This window comes from Vulpes lagopus, chromosome 12 (genome assembly GCF_018345385.1).
Source record: "Vulpes lagopus strain Blue_001 chromosome 12, ASM1834538v1, whole genome shotgun sequence".
Classification (NCBI taxonomy): Eukaryota; Metazoa; Chordata; class Mammalia; order Carnivora; family Canidae; genus Vulpes; species Vulpes lagopus.
This window is the reverse complement of record NC_054835.1, coordinates 65738861-65757247: the sequence shown is the minus strand read 5'-3', so window position 1 is coordinate 65757247 and position 18387 is coordinate 65738861. Positions and strand designations below refer to the sequence as shown.

The following is an 18387-nucleotide window of genomic DNA, read 5'->3' as shown; positions in this document are numbered from 1 at the left end:
TTCATCAGGCAACTATACTGGGGGGATTTGGGGAGAGGGAATCTAGACATCTGAAATCACATAAAGTCCCGTCTCCTTTTCTTCCTGACGTTTCCTAATCCTATCAACAATAGAATACTGGATGTCTTTATTATATTTTTCAAAAGTCAGGAGCTTACTGACTATGGATTATTACGCCATTTGGAGTGGGAATCTGTGCTTATCTGTGTAAAGGTGGATGGGTGAATGGATTAAATGCCCAAGAATTGTATCCTTAGCATCCCTTTCTTGTTGTTGGACAGTACTTTTCCATCTCGGGCCTGAGGAACTCAGATGTATTCCTAGGATCCAAGAATTCTCCACAACAATTTCTTAAATACGTACTTTCATTTCAGTGATGATAAAAAAAAAAAAAAACTAACATGAGCCTGATCTCAATAACCTGGACAACCATCTTATAACAAGTACTTACATGGAATTTTAGTGCCTGTAATGAATTTCTATTTATGGTTTATGTTGCTGCTAAGCTATATTGCTTAGGCACTTGCCAGCCATCAAGAAAGGAACAGAGGCAGACTTGATAAATATTCTTCTCAATCGCAGAACCAAAGTATGTACTGGCTTCTTGTGCAGAGGGCACCTTTGTGGCAATTCAAGTAGAGAAAAATGGTGGCCCACTTACTCAGCTGGGACACGTGATAGGATAAGCTTCCTAAATACAGAGGAACTTGTGGCTCAGCATCATATTTTTCTATTTTTCATACAATAATGTTGACACTATTCAACATAATTAGCTTAAATTTCATTTGTCTCATAGTTTTGTTTCTATTTAATGTATGCATATTACTTTCATAGCTGTGTTAGATCTATAGACATAAAGTGGCTTATATCTGTATGTACTTTCTTCCTGCATAACTTTCCGCATAACTTTCTTCCTGTGAAAGTGCCTGTGCAAATTTCAGCTTGCAAAATACTGCTTTAGGGTAACAGAATTCTAGTTGTTGGTGTCGCAGCCCCAGAAGAAGCAGCGATGCTCTATGGCAGAGCTTCTTAACGTTTTTTTGTGCCAAAGATTCTTTTGGCAACTGGCGAGGCCTCTCTGTGCCTTCTCAGAATAATGTTTTGGTGCTTAAAATAAATTGCACAGGACCACAAAGGAAGGCGATTTTATTAAAATTCAGTTATCAGAATATTGGAAACATAAATTCATGATATAGTAATTCATGTGTCTGTTAAATAATGATATCTAGCAGTAGGTCAATAACTATAATTTTATAACAGGGATGGGCATAAGTAATATTTTGAAATGTCTGTCATAATGTCATGTTGATAGGAAAATATCATATGTAATTTTTAATTTGTTTTTCTACATTTGTTGCCTACACTGATAATTTTAAATTTAAGTTGGAGGTTAATGGAAATAGAGATGCTGGTTTTCTTCAATCCAGGTCCTTTGTAGACAATAAAAATTCTATGTATAGACGCTTTAGGGTCTTTGGATTATGATTAAGGACACATACTCCAGATGAAAAGAGTCTTTTTGCGGTACCCGGGAGAGCCTAAGGCCTGTTTAAGTTGCTTCATTAGGAATTTGCTACTCCAAAGTTTATTGTAGTCGTGACCCTGGACACCATCGCTTATGTGCTCTGCTGGCCACCAGTGTTAGACACCAATGATCAAGTCGAGTTGGTTACTTCTCCTGTAAAGTCAATCATATTCTTCAGGCTTAAAAAATAGTTCTGAGATTCAGACATGGGCTTCTGGCTAGAATCAACATCTAAGCAAGAACCAAGTGAAGCATTTAGATAATTATTGCTTGCTTTTCTGGTTAGCATAGTAGCATTCTAGTAAAGACCTGCACAGTTCTTGGGAGAGAGAAAAGGGAAATTCAAGTGTAGTAATGGACTCTCTTTTCCCCTCTCACTCTCCTTTCCTTTCTCCATATTCATCTTTAGATGACTGTCCCTGGGAGGTACTGGGTCTCCCCCAGAGAAGCAAACTCAATCACTTGTGGAGGTGGAATTTTGAAAGGCATAATGGGTTGGTCACTGGTTCACTCTCCCAGTCTTCTCTTTTTCAAAGATCTCTGGGTAAGACTTCCTGACCTTCTTTCCAAAATGAATCCGGCAATATTCCATGGGGGTAACATGTTCCCCCAAAGGCATCGATTGTGCCTGTAACACATCATTACAGCAAATGAGAGTTAAATAGTTGTGTCAAGGGCTTGTGGCTTAAAATTTTCCTCCCCAGATTCATTATCACAGTTTCCTTTTCAGGAAGAACAGCCCAAGATCCTTGATCAGTATTGAGAAACAAAACAAAACAAAACAAAACAACCCAGTAGCATGGTGAAACTGCATTGCAAACACAGTCCGGATCCAATTCAAGGATAAAAGTGACCTTCTAAGAGCCAAATTCTCAGATAAAAGTTAAAAAAAAAAAAATCCCTGTGTAATTTACTCTACTCTCTGGTTCTTCTTCTTCTTTTTTTTTTTTTTTTCTCTCTGTTCTGAAAGAAAATTGGCACTGTGTATATTCTTTTGCCTGAATCATTCAATTTGCTGACTGTCTTAGGTTTTTGGTCTTTGTACAATTCTGTGTTGAAAGTACAAAAACCATCAGTGGGAATCTGTTTGCTGTTACTTGTGCCTTTGGAGAATATGCCTTTTCACTTACTTGTAGTTGAAATGAATATGATAATGAATTTTGTAAGCCAAAAGCTTTGCATCAGTTTAAATTTGATGCAAACCACTCTTTGTCTTTTATTGTTAAAATATTTATTCTTCTGTTTTGCTCCTCTGCACCATTAACCTAATATTTGCATGTGGTGTTTGAATGGATAAAACTTATAGTACTTGTTTATGTTAATTGGCGTAAACTCATTCTGAGGTTTACGTGCCCTTCCAAGCTTTATGAGACATCTCAATTTTTGAGAGTTTAGGATATTCTGGGAAGCACCAGTTATTCATCAACAGCTATTTATTGGGTGCCAAACTCTGGGGTTTGGCTGTGTAGACTATAATGGTGGATCAGATAGAAATCTTGCCCCTAGGTAGCCACTGTCTAGTAACTGCCTTGAGACACGAACATATTATTTACAACCTGAGAAATTCTATAAAAGATGGTCAGAAACAGAGGAAAACATGATCTATTTCAATTCTTCTTATTTCTTTAAAAGTTAAGGTTGCTAATTCGCACATTTATGCTATAATAAATATACATTTTCCCACACAATTAAGTTTTATTCACAATTATAAAGGTAAATTTTAGTTCTAAGGTTTGACCTGGATTTTTCATTTTTAATGAGATTATGCTGTATCATTATTGAATTTAAAAATTTATAATATAATTGCCTTAAATAATTTGAACACAGCCCATCGTTTTCAATTTTATGGGAAGGCCAACTTTGCTTTTATAGGTACTACTGAGAATTTTATCTCCTCAGGAAGTGGGAGGTCTAGAATTATACAATTTCCTCCTTGAAATTTCTTTCCAATCTTTCATTGTTTATTAAGCAATCAACTCACTGGGTTTGTTTCTGTTTTGATTATATGTTTAGAAATGTGTACTGGCCAAAGGATATGCATTTTAAGAAGCTTATTTATGATAACATGATGGCTATTAAGCCGCCGTGTGTTACCATATTATGTATCCTTTAAAGTCAACAGAAAAATTTAAGAATAAATAACATGAGAGGGTTGCCATGGGTAAGAAATGAATGAAGTCTTTGCTTGTTTTAGGGTTTGGGGATTGGCCAAGTGGCCATGTTATGGCCAATCAAGAGAGGCATGAAGCAAGTAATAATGTGTGGGTACACATCACACGCTGTCAGTGTTCAGGTGGGGAACCCATCACCCTTTCCTTATTTCCTGTTTCTCCCTCTGGGAATGGCAATGTCTATCCTCTGCCTGTCCCACCTTTGTATTTTGGAAGCACATAACTTGTCCTCTTTCACAGTTTCATAGCTGGAGAGGAATTTTGCCTCAGGATGGATTGTGGTGCGAGTCTCACTCACATCTGATTTAGATAATATTTAGATAAGACTTTGGAGACTGAGCTGAGGCTGGAATGCCTTGAGACTTTTGGGGCTTTGGGGATAGAATAAATATATTTTGCATGTAAGGATGTGATTTGGGGGGTCCAAGGGTGGAATGCTATGGACTGAATGTTTGCATCCCTCTAAAATTCATATGCTGAAGCTCTGACACCCAGTGTGATGGTATTTGGAGACGGCGATTTGGGGAAGTAATTAGAGCTAGAGGACCTTATTATGGAAATGCAAGGCTGGCTTAATATTAGGCACTTTTTTCATATGTCTTCTTGTTTAATTAATAAAGTAGATTTCTTTTATTGATCATTTCAATCATTGAAGCAAAAGCATTTGTTAAAATTTGTCATGAAACAGGGAAGGAAATTCTTTTAATCTAATAAGGAGCATCCCTCGAAAACTTGGATGCTTTGGCATTTTTTGTAATTTCAAAAGAATGGAAATATTCTAAATGTCTATTTGGGAGCTGTTATGGGAAGCCTGGGTGGCTCAGCGGTTTAGCGCCACCTTCAGCCCAGGGCGTGATTCTGGAGACCCAGGATCGAGTCCCACGTCGGGCTCCCGGCATGGAGCCTGCTTCTCCCTCTGCCTGTGTCTCTGCCTCTCTCTCTCTCTCTCTCTGTCTCTCATGAATAAATAAATAAATAAATAAATAAATAAATAAATAAATAATCTTTTTGTTGTTGTTGTTAAAAAGGAGGGATCTGTTAACAAAAATATTGCATAGCCTAGGAATAGTGTAAGATACATCAGGGAAGATAATAAGATAGAAGTCTACACACTGATGTATGTAGTGATCTCTAGACTAAGTAGTGAGTCGATAAGTCAACGTGCAAGACAATGTATAAAATATGCCACCTTTTGTGTGATAAATTGGAAAAGAGAAATGTATTTACTTAAAAAATAAACATGGTGATATACCAAAAACTAATTAAAAAAAATTTTTTAATTGAAGAGGGAAAGGAAGGAAGTGACAGGGATGCAGATAAGACATGTTTAAGTGTACCTTTCATGTGGTTTCAATTTAGAATCAGGTAAATGACTCGCTTAATAAACAGTTCCACCAGAGGAAAAAATTCATCAAAACTGAAAACAAGGCAATAAATTATCCTAACTGTAGATGAAGTTAGTGATTCGACTGTCCAAAATGAAAGAATTATCTCCACTGAACTTGGAATATTTTGATGGTACATCCCTAGTGGAGGTACTCTAAGCACCTCCAAAGAATTGCCAAGAAAGTTGAACGTCAACAAGTTCAAGTCTTTTTTTCCTGTTGGCTTGATTGAGGAAAAATTGGCAAACATTTGCATGTATTTAAAGTGTAAAATGTAAAAATAAAAAATAAAGTGTAAAATGTGATGTTTTGACATAGATTTTGATATGATTGCCGAGATCAAGGTCATTAACACATCCATCACTTCATGTAGTTAACTCTCTGTGTGTGTGTGTGTGTGTGTGTGTGTGGTGAGAACACTTTTACTCTCAGCAGATTTCGAGTTGGTCATAAAGTATTGTTAACTACAGTCACCCTGCTGTCCATTAGGTCCTCAGAACTTATTCGTCTTGTAACTGAAAATTTGTGCCCTTTGGTTGACAACTCCCTATTTCCCCTTAGCACCTAGCAACCACGACTCTATTCTCTGTTTCTGTGAAATCCTTTTTTTTTTTTTTTTAAATATTCCACATATAAAGGATACCACACAGTATTTGTCTTTCTCTGGGTTTATCCATGTTGTTGCTATTGGCAGGATTTCTTTTTATGACCAAGTAATATACCATTACATGTTCTTTATCCACTTATCCATCAATGGGCATTTATATTGTTTCATGTCTTGGCTGCAGTGAACATGGGGTGCATATATCCTTTCAAATTAGTGTTTTCATTTTTTTTCAGATAAAAAAGAAATACCACTCTCCTAGAAATGGAACGACTGGGTCGTATGGTATTTCTATTTTTAATTTTTCGTGGAATCTCCACACTGTTTTTCATAGTGACCACACCAATTTCCATTCCCATCAACACCTTTATAAAAGGGTTCTTCTTTCTCTACATCCTCATGGACACTTGTTATCATTTGGCTTTTTGATAACAGCTGTCCTAACTAGTTAGTGTGAGATGATATTTTATTGTGGTTTTTATTTGCATTTCTTGATGATTAGCCATGTGAAGCATCTTTTCATCTATTTGTTGGTGGTTTGTATGTCTTTTTGTTGGAAAACTGTCTATTTAGGTCCGTTGCCCATATTAAAAATAGGGTTATTTGATTTTTTGCTACCAAGTTGTGCGAGTTCCTCGTATATTTTGAATATTAACCCCTTGTCAGACACATAATTTGCAAATATTTTTTCCCATTTCGTAGTTTGCATTTTCAAGCTTTTTAGTTTGATATAATCCCACTTGTTTATTTAGCTTTTGTTGACTGTATTTCGGTATCTCATTTTTTAAAAAAATGATTGCCAAGGAAGATTGGCAGATTTTCCCCTGTTTTCATTTAGAAATTTTATGGGTTTAGGTGTTATATTTAAATCTTTAATTCACTTCAGATTTTCATTAGCCCGTCTTATTATATTGAGGCTGTTATTTTGAAACCATTGTTTGCAAATACGGGGGAAAGCAAATAAGTATTTATATTCATGTTTTCGGGAACCAACATTTTCAACGAAAGAGGTACAGATAGAAAAACAAAGAAAATGCTATAGTCTTAATTTTGAATTGAAATGATCACTGGAAACACAGTATCTTTTCCTCCTTCAAAAACACAGACTAGTTGTCTGTTCACCAAAAGCCTGAAAGAAGTGATGTCAGGGACAATGAACACATCTGGTGCCTAGTTCCTGCCAGTTCTTGAAGAATTATTCTAGAAAGCTTATTAACTTAAGCTGTCTATGTGTTGATGTCCATCATTCTGAGGTCATAATGAAATGTGGTTGCCCCTTTCAAATGCAGACTCATTTATTCCTTCATTTCAGAAAAAAATTTTCTCTGTAACCTTTACAGGACTTTTTTCTTCCACTTCTGAGTGCTTGTTTTCAGAAGGACATTTTTTGTTGACTTGCTATTTTCCTTCTTTACTGTGCCTGTAGCGATTATCCTAAGCCTCTTCAATTTTTATTTATTATTTGTAAATGTTTTTAGGGTTAAATTACTATTTTTAGTGTTACAGTCTTGATTTTCTTTTATTACAATTTTTGTCTATTGTCTTTGAGCTGTTTTTTTGAGGGGGCCAACATGTATATTTTATGTATGTATTTATTTAAATTTTTATTTTACTTCCAGTTAGTTAATGTACAGTGTTATAGTAGTTTCAGGTGTACAAGGTAGTAATTCAACAACTCCATATATCATCCTGTGTTCATCGTGAAAAGTGCCGTCCTTAAAATCCCCATCACCTATTTGACCCATCCTCCCCCCTCTCCTCTGGGAACCGTCAGTTTGTTGTCTATAATTAAGAACGTATTTCTTGGAGCATCTGGGTGGTTCAGTCAGTTCAGCATCTGTCTTCAGCTCAGGTCATGATCCCAGGGTCCTGGGATCGAGCCTCACATTGGGCTCTGGTTAGCAGGGAGCCTGCTTCTCCCTCTCCTTCTGCACCCACCCCTGCTCATACTCTCTATTTCTCTCTCTCTCTCTCTCTTGCTCTCCTCTCTGTCTCTCAAATACAAAAATAAAATCCGTTAAAGAATCTATTTCTTGGTTTTTCTCTCTCTCTTTTTCACTTTTGCTCCTTTGTTTTGTTTATTAAATTCCACATGTAAGTGAAATCATATGATATTTGTCTTTCTCTGACTGACTTATTTTGGTTAGCATTATCCTCTCCAGCTCCACCATGCCCTTGCAAATGGCAAAGTTTCATTTTTTTTATGGTTGAATAATATTCCACTGTGTGTCTGTATGTGTGTATACCCCACCCTCTTTATCCATTCATCAGTTGATGGACACTTGGGCTGGTTCCATAACTTGGCTTCTGTAAATAATGCTGCTATATAAACAAAGGGGCACATGTGTTCTTTTGAAATAGCATTTTCATATGCTTTGGGTAAATACTCAGTAGTAGCATTGCTGGACTGTGGGGTAGTTCTATTTTTAACTTTTTGAGAATCTCCATACTGTTTTCCAGAGTGGCTGTGCCAGTTTGCATTCCCACCAACAGTGCAAGAAGGTTCCTTTTTCTCCACATCTTTGCCAACATTTGTTGTTTCTTGTGTTGTTGATCTTACCCATTGTGACAGGCGTGAGGTGGTATCTCATTGTGGTTTTAGTTTGTATTTCCCTGCTGGTAAGTGATGACAAACATCTTTTCCTGCATCTGTTGGCCGTCTGTATGTCTTCCTTGGAGAATTGTGAAAATGTTCGAGATATGTTAGTGAGTGAATAAGTGAGCTACTAAATAATATGTACATTGCATATATACAAAACATTGTAATACATTGGGGTGTTATATATGCTCATATTATGCTGAGTAATGTATAACATACATTTTGAAAGAAAAAAGACTACAAAATGATGTCAAACTTATCATGTGCCAAATATTGTGCTATATACCTTACATGTAAGTTCTATTAAGTAAATACTATTAATATTTATCTACTAATTATATTTATCAAATAATATTTATTTTAAAATAAATTTCTACTTATGCTTACCTCATTAGTTACATAGGTACTTTTGCACACCCTATAATATAGTAAGGATTTAATTAAGATTTACATAGGATATGGGATGCCTGGGTGGCTCAGCAGTTGAGCGACTGCCTTTGGCCCAGGGTGTGATCCCGGGATCTGGGATCGAGTCCCACATCGGGCTCCCTGCATGTGGCCTGCTTCTCCCTCGGCCTGTGTCTCTGCCTCTCTCTCTCTCTCTCTCTCTCTCTGTGTGTGTCTCTCATGAATAAATAAATAAAATCATTAAAAAAAAGATTTACATAGGATATGGAAATAAAAGCAACAAATATATAGTTTGAAATTCTGAAATCGAAATAATTCAGTAATATGATTTAACTTAAAATATATCATTTTCTTTTTTAATTCCTTTCTGTATCCAAGGCATAGTTTCATTTTTTTTCAAACTTCAAAATATGGGGGATACTCCTATTTTTCTCTGTTTTTTTTTTTTTTTTTTTTAAAGAAAGATATCTTTTTTTTTTTTTTAAAGATTTATTTATTTATTCAGTCAGAGAGAGTGAGAGAGAGGCAGAGACACAGGCAGAGGGAGAAGCAGGCTCCGTGCAGGAAGCCCGATGTGGGACTCGATCCCGGGTCTCCAGGATCACACCCCGGGCTGCAGGCGGCGCTAAACCGCTGCGCCACCAGGGCTGCCCTCTCTGTTTTTGAGTAAGCAAAACAATAAGCTCTAGGTTTCTGGTTTCTATAATATTTAATTCTTCACTATTAAAACTCATATTCCAACATTTTCCAATTATAGCAAAAATTACAATGCCCCTAGAAATAGAATTGAAGTGACATTCCCCTCTTGGATTTTTTCTGTTGGATATTCCATGGCTTTCACTGCACCATTCAGATCTCTACCTCTCTAGGTTTACATTATATCTGCCACATTTGAATCTGGGCCACTGTCACTAATTTTGACTCTGCTTCTTTGCTATTTCAACTATACATTAATTTACATGTTTAAGCTTCCTGTGTTTCTCTATTTTGGCTTTATTATCACAGAGCCCTCTATTCCTCTATACCAGTTACTTCCATTTTCACCCTGACATGAAAGAAGCAAAGAAAAAAGAGATTTCAGAATTTTCATTTTTTCCAAGGCCAGGTTTTACAGAGTCCTGTTTTTTGTCATCTGACCAGTGGATTGACATTATCTACTGGAGTTGGTAAGGAGTAGGAGAAAAGTATTCTAAAATCTCCTGCTAATATCTTCTTGATAAAGAAGAAACACTTCTCTTAATGTTCAACAATTGTCTTCAGTTATAGCTTGATCAAATTTGTCTAATCTATCCATAGTAGAGATACGGTGTAGCCTTTATTATTTTCTTGAGAAACTCCCTATGTATCAAGGACTCAAAATGACTGACTTATCATGGGCCAACCTTACTACGTGCGCTATAATTTAAAAGCAGGTATAAAGCAGCAAACATTTCAGCACAATAGTTGGAAAACTAGAATTAGACCATGTTTTTCTCTCTTAGGCTAAACTTGGGAGAAAAGTGGCTACTTAAAAGGGCAGAGCATGGGCTCTTTACCAGTCCTGTGTGGGCAGTTTTCCTGGAGAGAAGTGTGGCTCTCCAAATTGGAGCTGAAATGCAGTTTGTAGATACATCTGGTTTCCCAAAAAGAGACACTACTTTTATATAATATTTGAATAGCTGGCCAAAGCCAGGGATGCTTGTGTATTGGGTATCTCTGCTCCGGACACCTTAAAATGTTGTGAAAAGACAGAAATTCTCTGAATTGGAGGCCCCTACAGCTTTTACACTGATCACCTTTAGTTCTTACCTAATGTTACAGACAAATTCTGGAACTGCCACGCAAGAATCCCTATATGGAGATTTATAAAGTTTTCTGGAAGGAGGATTTCTTCTCTGATCATTTACTGGCTTCATAAGTGTGCCGACCTGTGCATTACACAGAATTCTAAGCAGAGGACTCCACGTATTATCTAATGCTCTACTGTCACTTTGTTGACATTATTAATGATAATATAAATAAATATAAATATTAAGAATAATATAAATAAAAAGCAACATAAATTTGGTTTTTGAACAGGGGCCTTAATTTTGCAATTTACCAGGACACCCCAAATTATGTAGTCCATTCTGTTCCTGGGCTTTCCTGTGTTTGGACCAACTTCAGTCTCTTATTTGCCCTCACTTACAATCCTATTGCCTGTAAAATCTTTCTTTGTAATTCAGAGAGTAAGTAGGTAATTATCAGCTCAACTTGAGACTGACTAGTTACCGATCTTTTTAAAGATTTTATTTGTTTTTTTTGACAGAGGGAGCGAGAACACGAGTAGGGGAAGGGACAGAGGGAAGGAAGTGGGGAAGCAGACTGAGCAGGGAGCCCAAGTGGGGCCGGGTCCCAGGAGCCGGGGATCATGACCCGAACAGGAGGCAGATGCTTAACTGACACCCAACTTAACCACCCAACTTAACCAGCAGTTTTATAGTTTATCATATGTGCTAATGATAAGCATTGTAAAGGCATCACTTAATCCTTACAATAACCCCCAATACAGTAATTCACAGACGAAAAAACATACAGAGAAGTTCAGTAACTTGTGAAAGGCCACATAAGTACAGAATGATAAAGGCTGGATTTGAATCAGACTGTGCAACCACTGTGCTATGTGTGGGAAAAGTGTTTTACAGATGTGAGAGTACATATAAATTTGAATTATAATTATTCAACCATTCATAATTCTCAACAGATAATTACGTGGGACAAGATGTAGTTCTTTAAACATCAATGAAAAATGCCTGACAGATGAAGATGTGACAGCTGCAATGTTACATCTTACTTTCTTCTATGGAATGTGAATAATTAATTTATAATAAAATTTGGACCCCTCACTGCATTAAGAGGGTGGCCACAGTAGATATTTGTGATGAATGAATGAATGACAACAGGTTGTGTGCCCTCAGCTACCATTCAAACATCTTAGAACCAAGTAGTATGAATGCGTGAGTGTGAACGATAGGAGAGAATGACCTAGTAATAGGTATATGTAGGATATCAAAGCTTGGAGATTGGCAAGGACTTTGCCAAGAGATTTGAGGTTGTATTAAAAACGTTAAGTGTGGAATATATGTAATTATATAGAAAATATTAAACCCCCATCTTCATGAGTTTCATGAGTTTTCTGGCAGAAGGAGCTAGCTCTTACTTAACTTAGATAATGATGATTCATACAGTGTTGTATGTATTTACTTATTTTTGTTTGTGCATAGATTGGCAAGGCCTTGGGTTGTCTGTGTCCTTAACTATGTCTGTAAAGACTTTTTTTTTTTTTTACAAATGCCACAGTTGACTCATGTGTTTTACTTTGTCTCATTGATCTTCTCTTATGGGAAATAAAATAGTTATCACATTTGTGTTCGAAGATGTTTATAGTTACGTAAGAGGCCCAGATCCTCACCCAGAGAGTCCCTGTCTTTAACTTCGTGTTCCTTCTTATCTTACCAGAACCCTCTCACGGCTCTTCCTAAGTACATGAAGTGCTTTCAAAATAGTTTGCCCCAGACATCATTTGGACAAAATGTGACTTTTCCTGTAGGTTATCTAGAAGAGAGAATGGCTTTCATTATTCCATTCTGCTGATGTGGCCCGGACCTGGGTTGACTTTGTGGCACAACCAGGAATAGACACAGAGCATTCCCAATCCAAATGGACTCACAGTAAGGACATATAAACTAACTTTGAAAGCAGATTCCCTGTTTTCTTTGAGAAGGTTTAATTTTTCTGTCAATCTTGGGGAAGCAGCTCTATTGCTACATCCAAGCAGATTCATCAAAATATTCTATAATGAATGAAGTAAATTTAGAGTGTTTAAAATGGAATAGTACCTTTGGCAGAATCATACACAAGAGAAGAATAGGTTACAGGATCAGAAAGACCCAGTTTCAATTTCAACTCTACAGCCTAACACTGTGTAACCTTGGATACTTTCTCACCCTCATTGAATCTGTCTCATCAGCTGTAAAATGGGAATAAAAAGGCTTTCTCAGGACTCCTGGGTGGCTCAGTGGTTGAGCATCTGCCTTTGACCCAAGGCGTGACCCTGGGGTCCCGGGATCGAGTCCCGCATCGGGCTCCCCGCAGGGAGCCTGCTTCTCCCTCTGCCTGTGTCTCTGCCTCTCTCTCTCTCTGTGTCTCTCATGAATAAATACGTAAAATCTTTAAAAAAAAAAAAGGCTTTCTCACAGGATCGTAAGAAGTTTAAGTCAAGTGGTGTAGATAAAGTACCTAGCAAACAGCCAGCCTCAAAGGTACTCCATGATCCTTTATCTATTTTCTTATCTTTGTGTTATATAATGTAAAACAATAAGTGGAAATGAAATTGAAAATATATTTTATATTAAGAGACAACTTGAATAGAAACAAATAATTATTTGGGCTTTTATTGTAAATTTATCTTGCCCTATCTTCTCTGAATTATATATTTTTCTTGCTGAAGGTACCAACACTGTTGACACAATAGTTGAATGTCAGCAGTATGGTGATTTCTGCTGTTTTCTCCGCTCTGGTGAAGTCTCAGGCTAAAAGCAATTGAGCATGCTTCAGGATAACTCAGGGTATACCTTTTAGAGGAAAGGGAGGACATCCCTTTTTTACTTTCAGCTGCTGCACTGTTAGTCCAGAGGGGAGTCCCAAGATAGGAATCAGTCCGGTGGAAGAAATAGGATGGGATGACTCTCTAGGCCCTGGTAAGTTTTAAGGAACAGATAATTAGCAACGATAGTTGAAAGAAAAAAAAAACAGTAGTTGCAATAATAGCCATCAACCTTATTGCCTCTGGGTTTCAGCTACCCCGGATTGTTCACACCTTGCTCAGTAAGGAACCTTTAGTGGGAAGATGTGTTCCATGTAATCTCCCCATTCACGCAGAAAATAACTATTAAATGTCTACTATTTGGTATCCTATGAATTTCCAGGGATGTGGACGCATAGTGGGAATTAACAAACAAGCAAACAGACAGACAGACAAGATTATATGAGGTGGTCCTAATACCATAATGAAAACAAAACCAGATGGTGTCATTAAGGGACATAGGAGCACTTTGGACAGTATACTTGTGGGAACTTTTATGGTCCCCTGAGAAGGAAATCTCTTTTTTTTCTTTTGTGCGGCTCACATATAAGTTACCTAGTATCTTGTGTTTTTTCACATGATGTCTCAGTTTTCAGTAGTTTCTTTGGCTTAGGTGGGGGTGAATCAGCCTTTTGGTCATCTCATCACTTCAAGTATAGCTTATCATCAGGTTTATACACTTAATGTCTATACCCTGTAAGGCTGTGAGCCTTACAGAAAATAATGTAATATAAGACAAATGACAGCATGTGGTCAGTACCCATGGGTGTGTTATCTGTGGATAGAAATTCAGACCTTGTGACATATCATCACATACTTTTTAGTCTTTTCCTTTCCCAGGCCATTGGGGTTCTCTTCTTTAAGATCTGTTTTTAACATAGTAACCCTTTTTGTGTTAGCCTAGGGTGGCTCAAAATTGGAGTTATTCAGAAGACATGGGTTTGAAGATCTGGATTTTCCATAGAACGGCTCCGCAGAGCTGGGCAGATGTCTTAGACTTGCTACAGTTGAATTTCCTCGTATGTAATATAGATGCAGTATCGCTTTACCAGGTTGTGAAAATGAGGTGATAGTGAACGAGAGCCTCTGAGTACCCGTTTTGGTGCCTGGCACAGGCTGGTTTTCAAGAAATGTTTTCCTGAGATTGAATTTTCCGAGGCGAATTCATATTTCTGATGGAGTAAAAGTCTTACTCTCAGCCCTTTTAAGTCAGCATCTCTGCTTGTAGGACAATATAGACAATCGGACCATTTTGAGGTTTGCTGTGTGTGTGATCTCCCTGCCTCTGCTGCCGTCCCGTGCTGGAATGTGTTTTAACCTCCACTAAATGACTTGACTGTCCTATTCATGAAACTCGCCCAGAGCCCCCCACCCTAGGGCGCACGTGGGGCCAAATTCACATGTATACGTGTCTCTTTGTGTTCCGTCCGAATGTTTTCACTTGGATTTTCTTCTTCTGTAACTCTTTTCTCTCTCATTTTTGTATGTTGAGTTTGATGAGGCCCAAACAGGTGTGGTGCCCTGAAATTGTTGGCCGTGTCTATCCTAGGGCCTAGAGTGCAGAGAAATCCCACACGTCGTTGGTTGCCTTTGAGAGTGGAAATGATGTTTTGGTGCCTCCCCACTGAGCTCAGCACACATTGGGGCAGATTATAAAACCAATGCAAAGTGTGGCTCTTCATGAAGTGTGAGCCTGAGCTCATGGCTACAATCTGGCCATTTGGGGAAAAAGACTTCCTACAGGGTCTGGGCAGTTTCCAGAGAGGTTTGAAAGAGAAGTGGGATTAGGAAGTGCTCTTAGGAGGATCAGGAGCAAAGTCTCTGCAGTGACTGGTGACCGAAGTGAGGGAAGGAAGTAGAAGGGGAGGTTGGGAATCCCTCTGTGATAGGGTGTGTTTATTCTGTATTACAGATCAAAGGGTTAGCTCAGCCATTTTATCAGAGGTGCAGCCTTATTTCTTAACATTATTTTTATTAAAAATGAAAATAGCCTTAGGTTTGGAGAGGTTTTTCTCTTTATTTCTTTGGGAATTAGATAGTTATCAGAAGACATGTTTCCTTTCTTACTGAGCTCCTTCCTCTTCTTGCTTACCTCCCCCCTCTAGGGCAAAACTAGAATGAATATTCCCACTGCGTTTCCAAACCCTGAAGAATCTGCTTTTAACTAGTAGCTTACTTAAATACTAACCAAAATTTTAATTATCTCCTTCTTAAAGCAAAAGTAATAAATCTTTATACAAGCCAATAAGACAATACAGAATTTAAAAAGTGGAATAATCTCCTAAAATCCCATTACCTGCACTCATATTAATATTTTGATTTATGTGACGCCAACCATGAAAATTCATGGAACGAAAGAGAGAGAGAGGCTGTGGAGGTGGTAGTGCTTGGGGGAAGAGCCAACTATGAAACAAAATAAAACTGGAGGCTCTGAGCTGACCCTGGGTTATCGGCATGGACAGGATCGGAAACCCTTGTATTGTGGTGTATTTTTGAAAACAGGACCATAGTAGGCCAATTGTTTTGTGACTTGCCTTTTTTATTTACCATAAGCACCATTCTGCGTACCTGGATTGTCTTCTACAGCATCTTTCATGTGGGTAAATATCCCATTGTTTGAATTTCAAAGTCTTTTAAACCAATTCCCATTGGTGAATGTTTAGGTGATTAGTGTCTTTTAAACGTTTTAAACTGTGCAGAGATGAAGATCCATGTTCACAACCATGATTATTTCCTTAGGGTAAATATTTAGAAATATTAGTGTCAAAAGGTATGTATTTAAGGCTACACACACACACACACACACACACACACACACACATATATATAAATTTATATAAAATATATATAAATTTAAGGCTACATATATAAATTTATATAAAAATATATATTTTTATATTTATAAATATATATTTAAATATATATTACAACTTTGCCCTGCCTAGCTGTGATCCAGAATGGTGCTTGCCGACTTATATGCCCATCAACTACGTGTGGGGAGTGTATTTTTTTATATATTTGCCCAGGACACAGATGCGACTCCTTTGTGACCATGAGTAGCTTGATTTCATTATCTTGTGCACAAATGCCCACACGCTTATTTGTACTTGTGTGTGTGTGTGTGTGTGTGTGTGTGTGTGTGTGTGTGTGTGTGTGGTCCTGTATCTGGAATCGTTCTTACAGGATGTGCTTTATCTTTTGAACATGTCAGTCTGTCATGTGGGGTGGGTTTGTCAATGCATCATCCCGGCGTGTCCGCTCCTAAGTCCGACTGTCTTGATGTCGCAGGTGCCTGTCTGAACATCACCCACAGCCAGTGCCAGCTGCTGCCCTACCACACCACCCCAACGCCTCTCTTCTCAATTGCCAACAACATGGACATGGAGAAGTTCCTCAAGTTCTTCCTGTACCTACATCGCCTCAGTTGCTACCAGCATATCATGCTTTTTGGCTGCAGCCTGGCCTTCCCCGAGTGCGTGGGCAACGGTGACAGGTATTTTGGAGTCAGGGTCCCTCAGTGATGAGTCAGGTGGTACACAGGTGTGAGAGCCATGAAGCCATCCCAAGCTCCCACCAGTTATTTTTGTTAAAGGAGAAAACATCCCATTGCAGTCATAACCAGGTGTCATTCTTTCAAACTAGATGTTTTTTGTTTTTTGTTTTTTTGTCAATCCTGGGATAGTTTTATTTCTGGAAGAAAGTATTCAGGATGTGAGGCGGAGGCCACAGCTGGGAGCCTGAGCAGCTGCTTGAGTGAGGGTCTGGGCAAGGGCAGCAAGCTCCAGGAGCTTAGTGAGAAGACTTATCGAGGTGTAGACAGGTTAAGGGAACAAATCGATGATCCCACGAGAGGAGATGAAGTTCTAGTCCCCAAGACGTGGAGGGGTAGGGGGCCAACAGCCCTTGGAGAGGGTAGCGGCTCTGGGCAAAGGGTCCTCCAGCCACCAGGTGCTGCGACCCAAGGCAGGGGAGCACAGCCACCACCGGCCCACCCTCTGGCCTAGGACAGGGAGAAATGAACCCCCTGAACTGGCTCTCCTCCTGCCTCCCACCTGCCAGGGCCTCCCCCACCTGAACTCCCAGCCGTTGGGCAAGGGTGTGTTATTTGATGTCAGCACAAGAGATGAGATCCCCGATCTCATCTAAATATCTCTGGGTCCAAAGTCCCAAACCTCATCCTCCAAATCAGGTATAGGTGAGATGCTGGGTGGTTCTCATGGTCAACACTGGAACCTAGAGCAGGGGTGGGGGTGAAGGGTAGACGCAGAGGAAGAACGGAGACTGTTGGGCAGGGTATCAAATAAGGTTAGAAAGAATGTTTGGGTGGAGGAAAGAACATGGGAGTGAGTGTGCTTGTAAGCTCATTTCTTTCTTTCTTTCTTTCTTTCTTTCTTTCTTTCTTTCTTTCTTTCTTTCTTTTCTTCTTTCTTCTTTCTTTTTTTTTTGAGATTAAATTGGTATATAGCATTATCTGGGTTTTAGGTGTACCACATAGTGATTCAATATTTGTATATATTGCCAAACCATCACCACAATAAGTCTGTTTAACATCCATCAGCACACAGTTATAAATTTGCTGTTTTTAATTTGCTGTTTCGTTTGTGAGAACTTTTTTTGTTGTTGTTTAAAGATTTTATTTATTTATTTATGAGAGAGAGAGAGAGAAAGAGAGAGAGAGACAGAGGCACAGGCAGAGGGAGAAGCAGGCTCCATGCCGGAAGCCCGATGTGGGACTCAGTCCCGGGACCCCAAGATCATGCCCTGGGTCAAAGGCAGGCACTAAGCCGCTGAGCCACCCAGGGGTCCCCTTATAGTGAGAACTTTTAAAATCAACTCTCTTAGCAACTTTTGAATATGCAATACAATATTATTAACTCTAGTCACGATGCTTTATATTACATCTCCATGAATTATTGAGTCTATAACTGGAATTTTGTACTTTATGACCACCCTCGCCTTATTGAAATGGCACAATTTCAGTATTTCATTATTATATTGAAATAATAATTTCCAATAAGAGTAAATCGATGAAAGTATACGTTATGGAGTATTTTAAACTTACTAAGCATCCATTTAAAACATTTTCTTCAAA

The 18387-nt window shown here is 38.3% G+C and overlaps 1 protein-coding gene across 3 annotated transcripts in view; it reads left to right on the top strand.

Annotated features, from left to right (window-relative positions):
• CORIN (corin, serine peptidase) overlaps positions 1-18387 on the top strand; it is a 231859-nt gene that overhangs the window by 54221 nt on the left and 159251 nt on the right. For all 3 annotated transcript variants that reach the window (XM_041723856.1, XM_041723858.1, XM_041723855.1), the window contains exon 4: positions 16584-16788. In XM_041723856.1, coding sequence (XP_041579790.1) covers positions 16584-16788 — 205 coding nt within the window. The remainder of the gene's footprint in view (positions 1-16583; positions 16789-18387) is intronic.